A 15,888-nucleotide genomic window follows, 5' to 3' on the forward strand; every position below is an offset into this window, starting at 1 on the left:
GCCCCGTTCGGTTATTGGTGCAGAGTTCGATCATTTGTTCGATCCGCGCTTAAATGGAAGATGTCCGATGATGCGGTCGGTAAAATACGCGATCCGCTCTAGAATGATACTGGGACGCAGTGCCGGTCCACAGGTCAGTTACGCTGTTTCCAAAGGTCCAAAGAACACATCACGCTGTTACAGCAAGAGGTGCTATCTATGCTGGAAAAGGATGCCATAGAGCCAGTCCCATTACAACATCAAGGGACAGGAGTATATTCTCTATACGTCCTCATTCCCAAAAAAGACTGATCTCTCAGACCAATTTTGGACCTCAGACCTCTAAACCAATACGTACTCTGAGCATTTCCATATGATCACTCTACAACAGGTACTTCCACTACTCCAGCAAGGCGACTTCCTTGCTATACTAGACCTCAAGGATGCTTACTTTCACATCCCTATACATCCAGCTCACAGGAAATACCTCCGGTTCACAATAGATGGGCGCCACTATCAATTCAAAGTTCTCCCCTTCGAGGCAACTACAGCACCAAGGGTTTTTACAAAATGCCTAGCAGTAGTAGCAGCACACCTCAGAAGGCAACACATCCATGTGTTCCCCCTACCTAGACGATTGGCTCATAAAAACCAACTCATACGCACAGTGTGCAAGCCATACTTTTCAAACAATACAGCTACTGCACAGTCTAGGATTTTCCATAAACTACCCAAAATCACATCTGCAACCCTCCCACATACAGCAATATCTGGGAGAAACAATAGATACCTCAGTGGCGAAGGCATATCCAAACCCAGCCAGGATACCTAACATACAGTCTCTCATTCAAAGATTTCAAATCCAACACTCCCTGCCAGCTCGAGTGTTCATGCAGCTTATAGGCATGATGGCCTCCTTCATATTCATTGTCCCTCATACTCTGCTTCACATGAGTCCCTTACAGGAATGCCTAGCACGGCAGTGGAACCAAGCTCAAGGGCAACTAAAAGACCTAGTGTTGGTAGACAGTCGCACTTACAACTCTCTGCAGTGGTGGAACCCACAAAACCTTTCCAGGGGGCGACTGTTCCAAGAGCCAGTTCCACAGGTAGTATTCACAGCGGACGCATCACTGACCGGTTGGGGAGCCCATCTCCTTCAATATACAGTCCAAGGTCTCTGGGCAGTCAAGCAAAAGACTCTACATATAAACCACTTAGAGTTACTAGCAGTATTTCTAGCAATGAAAGCCTTTCAGAAATAAATACTTGTTCAACAAGGCTGTCTTAATCCGGACGGACAACATGACAGCCATGTACTACATCCAAAAACAGGGAGGGACACACTCTGCAGCTATCTCACCTAGCACAGAGCATATGGAAATGGGCAATCTCGAAAAAAAAAATTCTCCTGGCAGAACACCTCCCAGGAATAGACAATCAGATAGCAGATCCGATAAGCCGACACAGCCAACAGATACACGAATGGGAGATTCACCCTCAAGTTCTCCAACCATTCTTCCAAAGGTGGGGTCATCCAGAAATAGATCTGTTTGCCACAAACGAAAACTCAAAATGCCCGTCCTTTGCCTCCAGGTTTCCACACCTGTTGTCACAAGGCAATGCGATATGGATGAACTGGTCAGGCAGATTTGCGTACGCTTTTCCACCAAACCCCACTGATTCCGTTAGTGGCACGCAAACTAAGGCAACAATCACTCACAATGATCCTGGTTGCTCCCGCTTGGGCAAGACAGCCATGGTACAGGACGCTCCTAGAACTCTCAGTAGTTCCTCACCAAAGACTATACCTTTCGCCACAATTGCTAATACAGAACCAGGGAGAAATCAGGCACCCAGATCCCAATCAGATGGCTCCTGAGGTCTTAGAGTTCGGATATCTTAACTTGCCTTCAGACTGCATGAACATTATCAAAGAAGCAAGGCACCCCACTACCAGAGCATGCTACTCAGCTAAATGGAAATATTTGTAATTTATTGTAATACTAACTAAATCAATCCATTAGATGCCTCCATACAAAACCTAATCTGTTACCTGCTACATCTTCAAAGATGTAATCTAGCATACTCATCCATAAGGCTACACCTGGCTGCTACAGCAGCATATCTTCAAAACAGACAACATGTGTCCCTGTTCAGAATACCACCTGTCAAAGCTTTTATGGAAGGACTTAAGAGTTATCCCTCCAAAACAACCACCTTCGCCAGTCTGGAACTTGAACGCAGTACTTACCAGACTCATGGGACCACCCTTCGAACCACTTCATTCATGTGAACTACAATTTTTAACTTGGAAGGTGGCATTTTTAATTGCCATTAACTCCCTCAGGCGAGTGAGTGAGCTACAGGCACTAACCATTCAGGATCCCTTCATGCAAATACACCACAATAAGGTAGTGCTTCGTACAAACCCTAAGCTTATGCCAAAAGTTATCTCCACTTTCCACATTAATCATTCCATAGAGTTGCCAGTTTTCTTTCAGAACCCGCAATCAGTAGCTGAAAGAGCTCTACACACAAGATGTTAAAAGAGCTCTGCTATATTACGTTGACAGAACAAAATAATTCAGAAAGACAAAGTAACTGTTTGTTGCCTTCTCACCACAGCATAAGGGTAATCTCATTTCTAAAACAGGAATAGTCAGATGGATAGTTAAGTGCATGCAAATGCTATCAAAAGGCAAAGCGCACTTTAACAGTTCCCCCAAAAGCCCACTCAACACGCAAAATGGGGGCATCCATGGCTTTCCTAGGAAATATTCCCCTAGAAGACCTATGTTAAGCAGCTACATGGTCTACCGTACACACTTTCACTAAACACTACTGTGTTGACGTGCAAGCTAAGCAACAAGCTGCTGTAGGCCAGGCTGTCCTTAAGACTCTTTTTCAGACCACTGCAGCTGGTACAGGCGACCACCGCTAGAGGAGGAACTGCTATACAGTCTATGCTAAGATATGAATTTAGCAGCCCACATGCCTCGAACGGAAAATGCTACTTACCAGTATCCATCTGTTCTTGGCATGTAGGGCTGCTGACATTCAAATTGCCCACCTTCCTCCCCGGTGCCTGTCACAGTTGCAGGGTTATCTCTTCTACATACATTTACATGGTCATCCCTTACTTTGCTATACTCCATCTTTGCCACAATGGCGAAAAACAATCAGAAGATGACCATGCGCACTGTAGTCCAGGGGAGGAGTCGCCCATCTTGTGATACTTCGAAGACTCTTCCAAGACAACAAGGTGCAAACATCCGGACCCAACACTAGGCGGCGATCTATGCTAAGATCTGAATGTCAGCAACCCTACATGCCAAGAACAGATGCATACTGGTAAGTAGCATTTTCCTTTCTCAATATGAGTGACTTTAGGTAATTACTTTGCAGAATGGCGATAGACTTGGTAAATAGAATAGTTACTGGGGTTTCAATAGGCAACACAATTCTAAACACAATTTAACATTGAGCACAATGGGCATTTCTACATTAATGCAGTTGATTACTTTCAGGATTACTTTTCTAACCACAGGACTGGATCCTGGATTCATTCCTGGGACCTAAGCTGTAAACAGTTAAGTAAAAGCGTTTTGGTTACAGTTGTAATTTGTAAAGGATATACATGTATTTTCAAAGTTAACACTTTGCTAGTTTTTCTAAGAAAAGATTCTGTTATCCTATGGAAGGAAATTCAAGTCGCAGGTAAAGTAGGTTCTCGTTACTTTTGTAATCCAGTACTGGACTCCTAGGTTCAGCACTGGGACCTCTGCCTAAGACAGGTAAGTATTTGCGTTTCAGTAGTTGGTACGATTTTTAAAGAATATTTGTAATTTGCAAAAATCGACACTTCGAAGACATTTCAGAGAAAAACAGTCAATGGTTTCCTATGGAAGAAAATACAAGTAACTGGTAAGTACATTTAAGTTTACTTTTGCGATTCAGTATTGAACTAGAAAGTACAGCACTGGCTTCTCTCCTGATCCCAGGTGAGTATTTCGGAAATCGTTATTCGGTTGATTTTTGAGGAATATTTTAAATCTCCACACTTAGAAGAAATTTCAGAGAAAACCAGTCAATGGTAGCCTATGGAAGGAAAGTAAGTTCTCCAGTATTAGGGTGTCTTTCATAGATTCATATGCTTGAATATTTCCCCGGCGTCGAAGTGGGAGTCCCACGGTACATAAAATAGTAGTAATATACATATATACATATAAAACATCATACATAAACATATACATATAAATATATATATATATATATATATATATATATATATATATATATATATTCATAAAGAAATTTTAAAAGTACCATAGAACAACATAGGCTCATAGAGGCCCAAAGGGAGAATTCACTTTAGCAACATTTCCAACTCATTATGATAGTGCACATTCCAGCCAATCACCTGCAGCACCCTCTAGATCCTTCTCCTCAGAAGCTCAATCCCTCATTTTCTACCCCACGTTGTGTGAAGGGAGTCTCCCTGAGCTCTGCTCAGTTTCTATCTTCAAACCTTCAACTTCTACAAAATGTCTTCTTGTAAGAAATCTTTATTCGGGCCCTGTTCTTCATGTGGGAAACTACGCCTGTTCCATGAGGACCCTCACAAAAAGTGCATCTATTGCCTGTACCCGGACCATGAGGTGAGGGACTGCAAGTTTAGCAGAACGTTTTCTTCTAAGACTCTAAAGGATAGAGAGGCCCCTCTCCTTCTGTGGCTACAGAAGTTGAAGCCTACTGATAATCCTACGTCTGATGTGGAGAGTGTGTCTTCCTACCATTCCAAGACCTCTCTTAAACGTGGGTCAGAGACTGAGATGCCTTCTCCTTTCCTAAAAAGGATGAAGGTTATGGACGCTCCAAAGTCTGTCTCCCCACGGGATCTGCCGGCCTCTACATCCCTGGAACCTGAGCACAATGAGTTTGCGCATTTGAATATTGCTCCCGAATGCAGAGAGTTGCTTGATCATGCAAGCGCTCCTTCCACAGTTAAGACCTATAAGCTGAAATAGAAACTTTTTTTTATCTGGTGCCACAAGGAGAAAATCGATCCTCTGCTCGCAACACCTGAGCAAATCCTGCCTTTTTTCCTCCTTTTGGCAACACTACTCTTCCTACTCCCAACCTGGCCAGTCATACAAACCCCAATATTCACAGAGGGGTCAGTCGGGATCTTTCTCTCGCCAGCAGCCGAGAGGACGTCAAGGACTACAGAGGAGAGACCATACTAAGAGACAATAGCGGCCATGTGGCTCTTTCTACTGTTCCTGTACCCTCGTTAAAACCAGTGGGGGGCCGGATTGCCCATTGCCTACACAGCTGGAAGGTCATAACATCAGACCAGTGGGTCCTGAACATCATCAAAAGAGGGCACACAGAGTTTCAAAATCTTCCTCCAACGAGCGCTCCAGATGCCATTACACCCAAACATCTAGGACTTCTTCGTCTCGAAGCCCACCAACTCTTCATCAAGGGGGCAATAGAGCCTATATCTCATTCCCAGAAGGGTAAGGGGTTCTATTCCAGGTTCTTCCTGGTTCGGAAGACGAAGGAGAAGTGGCGTCCGATTTTAGATCTACGGAAGCTCAACACTTATCTTGTCAAGTTGTCCTTCAGGATGGTCACCCTCCAGGACATTCTCAGTCTTCTCAATCCAGGGGACTACATGGCAACCCTGGATTTAGAGGATGCATATTTCCATGTGCCCATTCATCCAGCTCACAGGCAATATCTTCGATTCACAGTAGGCAAGAGCCATTTCCAATTCAGAGTACTGCCTTTTGGTCTTCGATCCGCACCAAGGATCTTTACAAAGGTACTGGCTCCTGTGGCAGCCTTTCTCAGGAAGCAGTCTTTCGAAGTCTTCCCATATCTGGACGACTGGCTGGTAAAAGCTCCTTCATTCCTAGAAGCATCCAGGGCAGTCACGAGCTGCAGTCAACTATTCGAGCAGCTGGGCCTTCGGCTCAACAGGGAGAAATCGATTTTGCACCCCTCCAAGACAGCGAGGTGTTTGGGTGCGATCCTAGACACGGATTGCTGCATGGCTTTCCCTTCGGAGGAGCGCCAAACCAAACTGATTCGCTCAGCTCTCCACCTGCACACAAGAAAGTTTGTCAGTTAGCCAATACAAATCGCTTCTCGGATCGATATCATCCTGCATACCATTGATACCACACTGCAGGCTTCGAATGCGTCCACTGCAAGTACTAAACAAGCAATGGCGTCAGGTAACAGGCTCCTTCGACGACAAGATTGTGATCACACCGGGAATGCGAAAAGCAAGCAGCTGGTGGTTACTAAAGGAGAATCTTTCAGTAGGTTTGCCATTTCAACTCCCACCATCTCCTATGGTGTTGAGAACAGATGCTTCCATGGAGAGGTGGGGAGCGGTCCTCCAAGAACTGAAAGTCTGTGGTCATTGGAGCACAGTCCAGGGCAAGTTCCACATCAATCTACTGGAACTTATGGCCATCCACCTAGCCTTACAGGCTTTCCTTCCAAGGATCCGCAACCGTTCAGTGCTGGTTCGTACAGACAACACCACGGCCATGCACTACATAAACAAGCAGGGCGGGACGAGATCCTGCACTCTTTCAAAGGAAGCACAGAGACTGTGGAATTGGGTGATCCAACACTATCACTCTTTCAGCGGAACATCTGGCAGGCACACTCAATGCCACAGCGGACGCTTTGAGTCGCCTAAAGACTATCAGCCACGAATGGGAATTGGATCAGACCATTCTGGAGGAGCTGTTTTCACGTTGGGAGACCCCAACCATCGATCTGTTTGCGACTCCTCGGAACGCCAAATGCCAGTGTTACGCAAGCAGGGATCGCTATCAGGGATCCTTGGGGAATGCGCTTTTGATAGCCTGGTACGGCGCATTTGTTTACGCCTTTCCACCTATTCCGCTGATCCCGAGACTGATCCGCAAGCTCAAGGCAGAGCCGTGCAGAATGATTCTGATTGCACCAGAATGGCCCAGGCAGTTTTGGTACACAGAACTCCTTCTTCTCTCCCAAGATCAACCGATTCTCCTTCGGCCTGTTCCGTCACTGTTAACAATGGCTCAGGGTCAGGTTCTGCATCCAGACCTGAAGTCCCTTCAATTGACAGCGTGGCTCCTGAGTTCAGAGAATTCCAGGGTTTGAATCTTTCAGGAGAATGTAGAGACATTTTAGCCCAGGCCGGAGCACCTAGTACTAATAAGACCTATCTGGCAAAGTGGAAGAGGTTCTGCCTTTGGTGTCAGAGACCAGGTCTACATCCATATACTCCAGCACCGCACCAACTCTTGCCATATATTCTGTATCTTGCAAAATCTGGATTGGCTCTCTCTTCAATAAAAGTACATCTGGCGGCTATTTCTAGATTTCGACGATCTTCATTGGGTCCTTCCCTTTGGTCTGCTAAGATCGTTAAACAGTTCCTGAAAGGTTTGTTCAGGGCTTTTCCTCCAGTCAGGCCTTTACCACCAGCCTGGCATCTGAATTTGGTCCTGTCACGTCTGATGAAGGCCCCGTTTGAACCTATGCACAGGGCCGACATGAAGTTTGTGTCTTGGAAACTGGCTCTTCTCTTGGCCCTGACATCGGCTAGAAGAGTTAGTGAGCTCCAGGCTTTCACAATCGAGGAACCCTTTCTACAATTTAAGAGCGATGTTCTCATCCTGCGGACAAATCCTAAATTTATTCCAAAGGTCCCCTCAGACTTTCATCTTAATGAGCCGGTGATCTTAAAGTCCTTTTTCCCGTGCCCCTCCACGCCAGTGGAGCGGACGAAACTGTTCAGGAAGTCTTCCCAGCTTTTTGTTTCATACAGTGCTCAAAGAAAGGGTTGCCCAATTTCTAAATCCTGCATTTCCCGCTGGATATCAGGTGCCATCCAGTTTTGCCATCAAGAAGCAGGAAAGCCACTTCAGCGAGCAGTTCGTGCTCATTCTACAAGGTCAATGGCTTCATCGGTGGCTCTATTCTCAGGTGTCCCGATCAAGGACATATGTAGAGCGGCGACATGGAGCAGTGTCCACACCTTCACTCGCCACTACTGCTTGGATTCTTCTGTGAAGGAGGATGCGGCAGTGGGCCAAGTGGTTTTGAGGAACCTTTTTCAATAAGTCGGTGAGCTTTCCTTTCTATCCCGCCTTCCTGTATTGCATATTTTGTATTACTTGTGGTTGTTCTGCTTTGTGATGCCAATGTGTATCTGTTTTTCTTATCAGGATTATGTATGACATTTACAGATATACAAATGACAAAATATGCTTTCTCTTTACTGCTAGCTATTCTGATACAGAGCATGGGAATCTATGAAAGTTCCAATACTGGGGCAAGAAAACAAGTTACTTACCTGTAACTTTGGTTCCCCAGTATTGGTAACTTTCATAGATTCCCATGCACCCACTTTTCTCCCCTGGGAAAGCTCAGCCTTATTGTACAATGATGTTGCTGTTCACAACGGCTACGAAAATCTGAGGCTCTCTCAGGAAGGTTCTGTGGGGTGAGGCTGCTTTGATTGGCTGTTGCAAGAATTTGGCCTCTTTTACAAAAAGAGGTGGATATGCTACAAAATGAGATGAGGCCTAGGCCTATTTTTTCACTTTGTGCTTACTACTATGGTATTTTTTTATTTACTGAGGCTCCCATTCCGACGACGGGGAATGATACAAAGCATGGGAATCTACGAAAGTTATCAATACTGGGGAATTAAAGTTACAGGTAAGTAACTTGTTTTCTTATGGATATAGGATTCAGGGTTCACTAGGGGTGTAATGTGTTATGAGAGTGTCACTAAGGGTATTTCCAGTTACTTGATTGTACGTATTTGTAATTTAATATCTAGTAGTGCGTGTGATTTCAATTTTACAGGTAAAAGCATCGACTAGGCAATTTTAATATTTTTGTGTCCCAGTGCGCTGAAAATACTAGCCCACACCACCTCACCGGAGTAGGCCTTGGACGGCTTTGCTTTCTTGAGTCTAGTGCTACAATGCGATATTTGATTCCCAGTAAAAAGACAATTGTGGACCTATTACTTATGGAGGACTCTCATCCTTCGCAATTAACTACTCAGTGTCTAACAGTACTCCATTTAATCTTGAAAGGCTCAAGTTTTTTTTAATCAAAGTAAGAGTTAAGATGACCTTTTTGCAAGGCATAATTGTCTTTATAAGAGCAAAATGATGTGTGCTCCGATGACTGCAGCGGACACCTTCTACATATTTTTTCACAGTTAGCAGCCTAAACCTTTGAGTGGTGGACAAGTGGTATCAAATTACTTTTAACCTTTGGCTTCAGATTGACCTCTGGGTTCTCATCATGTGTCTGGTTCTTGTTATGCATGGCCTGCCAGGGGATATAAAAGTGTACATCTTGGTCCTTTACAGGCATCTTTGAGTGCCATCGAGACCAGGTGTGTTACACCCATATTGAAAATGATGATTTATAAGGTTTTAAAGTGAATATAGGAAGAATTGCTTTCTGATAGAGTAGCATAGACAGATTGGTGGCAAACTTATACGTTCAAGGCAAAAGTTAATTGTGGAAGAGGTGAGACATTTCATTCCAGCAGTGCTGCACAATTCCTTGGGTTCAATAGGGTTGCCTAATGTTATCCTGCATCCTGCTTTACACTTTACACTCCTGTTGCCTGAGATTAAGTGAACACAGATGCTTAGATGTTACAATAGGGGTGAAAATCAAAACCATATCACCAAGGTGCCATTGATTACAAGCAGAAAGTGTTGGGATGATCAAACAAAAAGCGGTCACTCCAGCTTTTCAATCGTTCCAAGTAATTCAGCATAGGAGTTTCGCCTTCACGTACAGCAAAATCACAATAGTCTACAAAAGGAATGTAGGGGCACTAAGATTCTTGGAGGTATTAAATAGCCAGTGCAAGTATTTGTGACGTCTGAAGATTGGCATGCTGGTTGAGTTGGGATCTTCAGAGCTGTTAAAATGTGAAACAAACAATAGGTGGCTGGAAATGAAATACCAGCCTTTGTAAAGCGCACAGCTACCTCCGGAGATGTGTCCCGGCGCTGGGTGCCTACGGGAAGATTAAGTGAGCTATTGCCCAGAGTCACATGGTGCTGGGCTAACCTACTGCCAGGGATCGAACCATGAACCCCATGGTCTGGAGTCGTGCTCCCTGCCGCTGCGCCACACCTGTAACATTTATGGGGCACATAGATGATGGATCGTTTTGCCACAATCCAAATGCAAAATGTAACGTTTGTGCTGTTACTCAATTTTTCTAATTCCATTATCTCAAAAAATCGATTTACAGCATAATCTTCCTCATGACCGCTTATGCCTGACATCTGTTTTCTGATGGCCTGTTTAACACGATGGCATTAACTTTAACTTGTTTGCTTGGTGGAAAGAAATGTACTTTGTAAAAACCATCAGATTGTCCACCCAAGTGTGGATCCTCCAACTGTTCAGCCGGTTTCAAAAGTTTAGTGTGTTCCTTTCATATATCTATATCACCTAGCTCCCACTGGATTTGAACATGGTCCCATCTAAGATGTGCCCAATCATGTGGAACTTTTCACAATTTATTAATTTCTTTTTTTGTTCAGAACAATGGCCTTTTTCGTTGCAATCTTCCAGAAATTGAATTAAAAATCGACCATTTACGTGTGATTAACTTGTTGCAAACTTCTTCAGGGTAGTCTTTCAGATGTATTGAAGTTAAGCGTTGGTGGCAGCAGACTTTCACATAAACCCAGCATTACCCTTACATTTATTTTCAATTTCGACAGCACATGTTGACAATGTACACGCTTTATTTGAAGAGTTGGGATTGTATTGACACTGGAAAAAATCATCTAACTCTAGCAGCTTGTAACCTATCAACCTTCTAATAAAGGTCCTGCCTAGTCATAACAGGGCTTTGCTAGACTGATTTCATAACTTCAGAAGGTGAATGTAATGTCTACTCTGAGCAGTCTATGCTCACTAAAAGAAACACAGCAAAACATCCTTCCTGTGAATACATTTCCAAAAGATTTCCAAGGCCACACTTAATGGCTGCCGTAAATGTTTACCAAGCATTAGTACTTTGATGCTAAAGCATTGATGCAAGTGTGCCAAGCCTTATTGGAAAATATTTGTGTTTAATTTTGTTGGGCCTCACTGTCCCACTTCTCAGCTATGTACACCTTGATCTCTTTTCAATACTTATTAATTTCCTGCTCAAGAAGGAAGACGCTACCTGTAGATATAGTTAGCCAGTTTTGGTATTTTTTATAAATTCACTTGTGAGCTGCTAGCTTTTGTGAGGAGGAAAAACAAATGTTTGGTACTCTGGAGGCCTATTTAAAGTTGCTGTTTTGCCAGAATCTGAATGAAGGGGGACAGGGCACGTCAGAAATATTTTATGAGTCCTTGTTCGAGATGTGTTCGGTTCCTAATGTAACCGGACATTAGGATACATTTTTTCATGCGTTTGACTAGTGTTAATGTGGCAGAAACTAGCATGGACCATGCAGCCAGACGTCGTCTGCTCTGTAGTTGGAGCTGAACCCTAAACAGGTACAGGACGCCTAGTGTGCTCACCTGACTGGAGGCCTCTGAGGATCCATGAGAACCGAAGGCATGCCAGAGGTAGCTGGCAGGTTGTAAAGATTTACAACCTAGTTTCCTTTATAGCCTCATTCTGTTGTGATGATGCAGACTGCCCAGGAAATTCAGGCTCAACTGCTGTATTGGCTCCTCAGCAGGGGACCAGGAGTGGGAATGAGGTACACCGTGACAAACTTGCAACTTCTCAGAAGGGAAGTGGCATGCCTCAGCAGTTCAACTTGGCCTTCTTTTGCTTCTTCTTTGACTTTAATGTACCTGAAGGCTTAGAAGGTCTATAAACCCCAACACCCTGAAATAATTTTGTGAAAACATTGTTAAGACCTACCTCTGGATCCACATACAGAGCTTCAGAAAGAAAGGAACTGACACCAACTTGCTTGGGTGACACTAACTGCTCTGACTGTCACTTGTGGGGCAGAATGAGGTCAACATACAGCTACAGAGCGCAAACCTCTGACACGCAGGGGTTATGCTGATAAACCGTCTGGCTCTAGTCAAGTCATTTTTGGCATATCACCTCTTCATAGCCCATCCACAAGGGCATATTAGTAAAGGGAACAATCGTGGTTGGGTGTTCAAATAGGATATTGATAGGTTTTTATTTTTTATGTTGTACTATGATGGACATTGAATGATTGTATTCAAGATAGATAGAATGCTTTATTTGCCGTTCTGGGACAGGGCCATTAAATCGGTGTCTTTAAAGACACTTGGAATAAGTTCAGATACATGTTGTGGATCAAGAAAAAAAGACCGGTTTGCACATTTGCAAAGAGACCTCAACTGACTGTACCGGTTTCACAAGTTAGTTTTTTTTTTTTTTTTTTGGTAGAGCTGTAGCTAGGCTTTGAGATTTGTGGGTTCTTGTTTCCATAAGCACCTTCCACATTGTGACATGAGCATTTAGTCTCTCAAAACATTCACATGATTTTGTAGACACCAAGAGAAAAATAATACTCTGTCATATGAAATGACTGCAATACCTTGTGACAACACTTGATGTGGGGTTTAATTGAATCATGGGAATGTACTCTAAGTCTGGCATATATGGTGATAATTTCTTCATGGATTTTGAAGCATACACTAGATGGATTTAGAGATGGAAAAGCAGATTGCCACTCAAACATTGCTATGAATGATGCATCTGTGAATACAGAAAGAAGATATATTTGTGTACTTGAAATTGTATGATAAATATTTCCTTTTTCTTTTTATAGTGAATGAATTTCCCGTTCTTAAAGCTGATGGCATCAAATATGTAATGATTTTCAGGAGTCAAGTAAGTTTTAAGTTTTTTTTTTCAGTCATTTTATTTTAATTCATAACGCACCCGGATACTCACAAGTGTCCCGGCGCGTTACCAGCAAAAGGTGGAAAGTGTTGGTTTAAGCGAAGAGATGTGTTTTCAAATGTTTATTAAATGCCACCGGGTCCTGGATATTGCGGAGGACAAAGGGCAGGGCATTCCAGACAGCAGTAGTCTTCCTTGGTAATGAGTTGCCTCCAAGCCTCTGGTATTTGAATTGAGGAACCTGCGCAAAGCGGAGGAACGTGGAGCGCATCTGTCTAGATGGAACATAAAAAGAAACGTTTTTGTAGGTATAGTGAGCCAAGCCCATGCAGCGCTCTGTGGGCCACAACCAAAGATTTAAGCTTTCCCCGTTACGCGACGGGGAGCCAGTGCAGTGAATGTAGATGGTGACGCACACTGCTCCTGGTAGAGATACCCAGAAGTCTGGTCGCAGCGTTTAGGACAACCTGCAGCTTTTTCAGCAGGTAACCCGGAGTGCCAATGTATAGTGCATTGGCATAGTCCAACCGGGACAAAATGAGTGCACAGGTCCGTTTCTCTCGCTGCTTGGGGAAGAAGAGGGAAAAACTTCCTCAAAGTTTTGAGGAGACCAAAACAATTACCGGCCAGCTTCTTAATATGGTATGAGAAAGAAAGACTCATCAAACCATACCCCCAAATTCTTAGCAGGTTTCCCTAGAGCGCCGAGTGCTCAGGAGGCCAAAGAGATTCTCGAATTTAGGAGAATTTTCCGAAGAGGAGGATTTCGGACTTCCCCTCATTGCACTTCAGCTGCGCAGCTGCTAACCATTTACAAATGGATGAGGGGCAATGATGAACCGAAGAAACAGACTCCTCGTTAGTGTCCCAAGTGAACAGCAGCAGGGTGTCATCAGTGTAGGCCATCACCTTGGCTCCCAAGCTCTCTGTCAAGTAGACTAAGGAGTAACATACATATTAAAAAGGATGCTAAGACAAGACCCCTGGGTTACTCCCGTGGTCACAAACTGTGTAGAAGAGGAGCACAGGGACTCCAGATCTGTTGGACCCGATCTTCGAAGAAGGAACTAAGCCAGTTCCAGGCAATGCCTGACGCACCTATCTTGGCGAGTCGTGAGAGGAGAAGAGAGTGCAGGTCAGCCTTCTCTTTTCAAGTCCCCGAATGTAAATAGATTTTTTTAAGGGCATTGCTCACCTATTTCCTCCTATTCCTTTTGTAATGCCCCAGTGGGACTTGAATCTGGTCTTATCTTATGTTGCTCCTCTTGAACACTGACAACAAAAAATTGGGTCATTAGTGTTACACACTGTAAAGCGCAATTGGAGACCTATTAGAAACAGCTGCCAGCATGATCCCTCTCCCAGTATTTTTGGAAGCCATTTGTAGACTGGCTGAATACTGTGAACTTAGACAACCTTTAATGTGCACACCTCTGCATGTTACTAAAGCGTAGTCTGAACATGAGACACCGTTTGTTGACCAAAATCGTAATAGTGTAATGTACTGCTATTGACTTTGTCCGATATGTGCTGTGTATGATATGGCAGGTCATAACACCTATGACCTGTAGATCGCATACTGCTTGCTGATTGTCTTGATGAATGTAATTGTTATTTTTTGTGTTACAAATGCAAATGAAAATGAATAAAAATAAAAGACTGCTTTTATGGTTGCCATCACCTCTGCTCGCAGGGTGAGTGGGCTTCAAGCTCTATCTTCTAAACCTCCTTTCCTTGCTGTTCAACCAGACAAGGTTGTCCTTCGAACTAGACTGTCATGTGGCGGCTTTCCGCCGGTCCGGGCGCCACAACACACATACAGGCGTCGGGAATACTCCCGGCCGGAAGTGGTATCCCGGTCTAGTCCTCCGGCCAATGTTATCACACGCATAAAGGCGTGAAGCACCGCCGGATCGGTGCTTCTGATTCCGGATTAGTGCACGGAGCCCAGCAGACGGCGGAGGATTGGTTCTGCTTCTCTTGACCCCTGGAAGCTTCGCTGCACGACTAGTCACGGTAACGCCTTCCCGAGCCTGCATGCGTTACGTGACTTTTCCTTGCCGCTTGTTTTTTGTACTCTACAGCGTGTGGTGTGCTGGACTGTGTTTCCCCGAGCCCCTAGTGCTCAGACTGCCTTGCGGGGTTTATGGCCACTTGCACTGGTTGCTGAGCGCTGAGAGCGCTGTGTTCCGTTCTTGTGGGGACCCGGATTAACCCATTCTCTGGCAGCCGCGCAGGAGCGCTGCTGCATCACTTTCCTTGAGTTGCCCTTTATATGACAGTGATGCAGGTGCGTTGCTGCATTCTCTGTTAGTAAGCGCAGGAGCGCTGTGACTCAGTCTTGCTTGTTTTTGCCTTTGCTTTTGGCAGGAGCGCTACTGCTAGTGACCTGACGCGTGAAGCGTAGGAACACTGCTGAACTATCGCATGTGAAGCAGGAGCATTGCTCAAACATGCACTGGGCCGCGCTATAGCGCTTACCCTGGTGTCCTAGTATTGTTCACTTCCGCGCAGGAGCACCTTCTTATTGTTTGTTGTACTTGGTGGTTCTTGCGCAGGAGCGCGTTCTTTCATTTCTTCTCCAAGGCACCTGGACGCTACGTTGCTGACCTCTTCCTTGGTTCCTGTACGTGTGTCCGCCTACCACCTCCAGACAGACGGTCAAGCGGAAAGGACCAACCACACCATGGAGCAGTACCTGCGCTGTTTGTTGCTCATGGTTGAGAAGGAATGGTCCGATGTGCTGTGGATGGCGGAGTACGCTTATAATAACAGCAAGCATTCGGCCATCGGGATGTCCCCCTTTTTCTGCCTACAAGGCAAACACCCCCGCACCTCGGCATGGGGTGTTCCAGCGGATAGCCCTTTGCCTACGGTGCTGGCTTATCACAAAACACTGTGTCAACTCTGGCAACAGGCCCGGTTCGAGCTGGCCAAAGCAAAGGATTCCTACAAAGAACACGCGGACGCTCACAGGCAGAAAGAGCATGTGTATCGCATCTGCG

The 15,888-nt window shown here is 44.8% G+C and overlaps 1 protein-coding gene across 1 annotated transcript in view; it reads left to right on the forward strand.

The window, feature by feature from the left end:
* The window catches only part of CSE1L (chromosome segregation 1 like), a 276,453-nt gene that overhangs the window by 142,783 nt on the left and 117,782 nt on the right, over positions 1-15,888 (forward strand). Inside the window, exon 14 of the mRNA XM_086932619.1 lies at positions 12,810-12,871. Coding sequence (XP_086788745.1) covers positions 12,810-12,871 — 62 coding nt within the window. The remainder of the gene's footprint in view (positions 1-12,809; positions 12,872-15,888) is intronic.

The sequence above is a fragment of the Lissotriton vulgaris genome, chromosome 7 (genome assembly GCF_964263255.1).
Source record: "Lissotriton vulgaris chromosome 7, aLisVul1.2, whole genome shotgun sequence".
NCBI classification, from domain to species: domain Eukaryota; kingdom Metazoa; phylum Chordata; class Amphibia; order Caudata; family Salamandridae; genus Lissotriton; species Lissotriton vulgaris.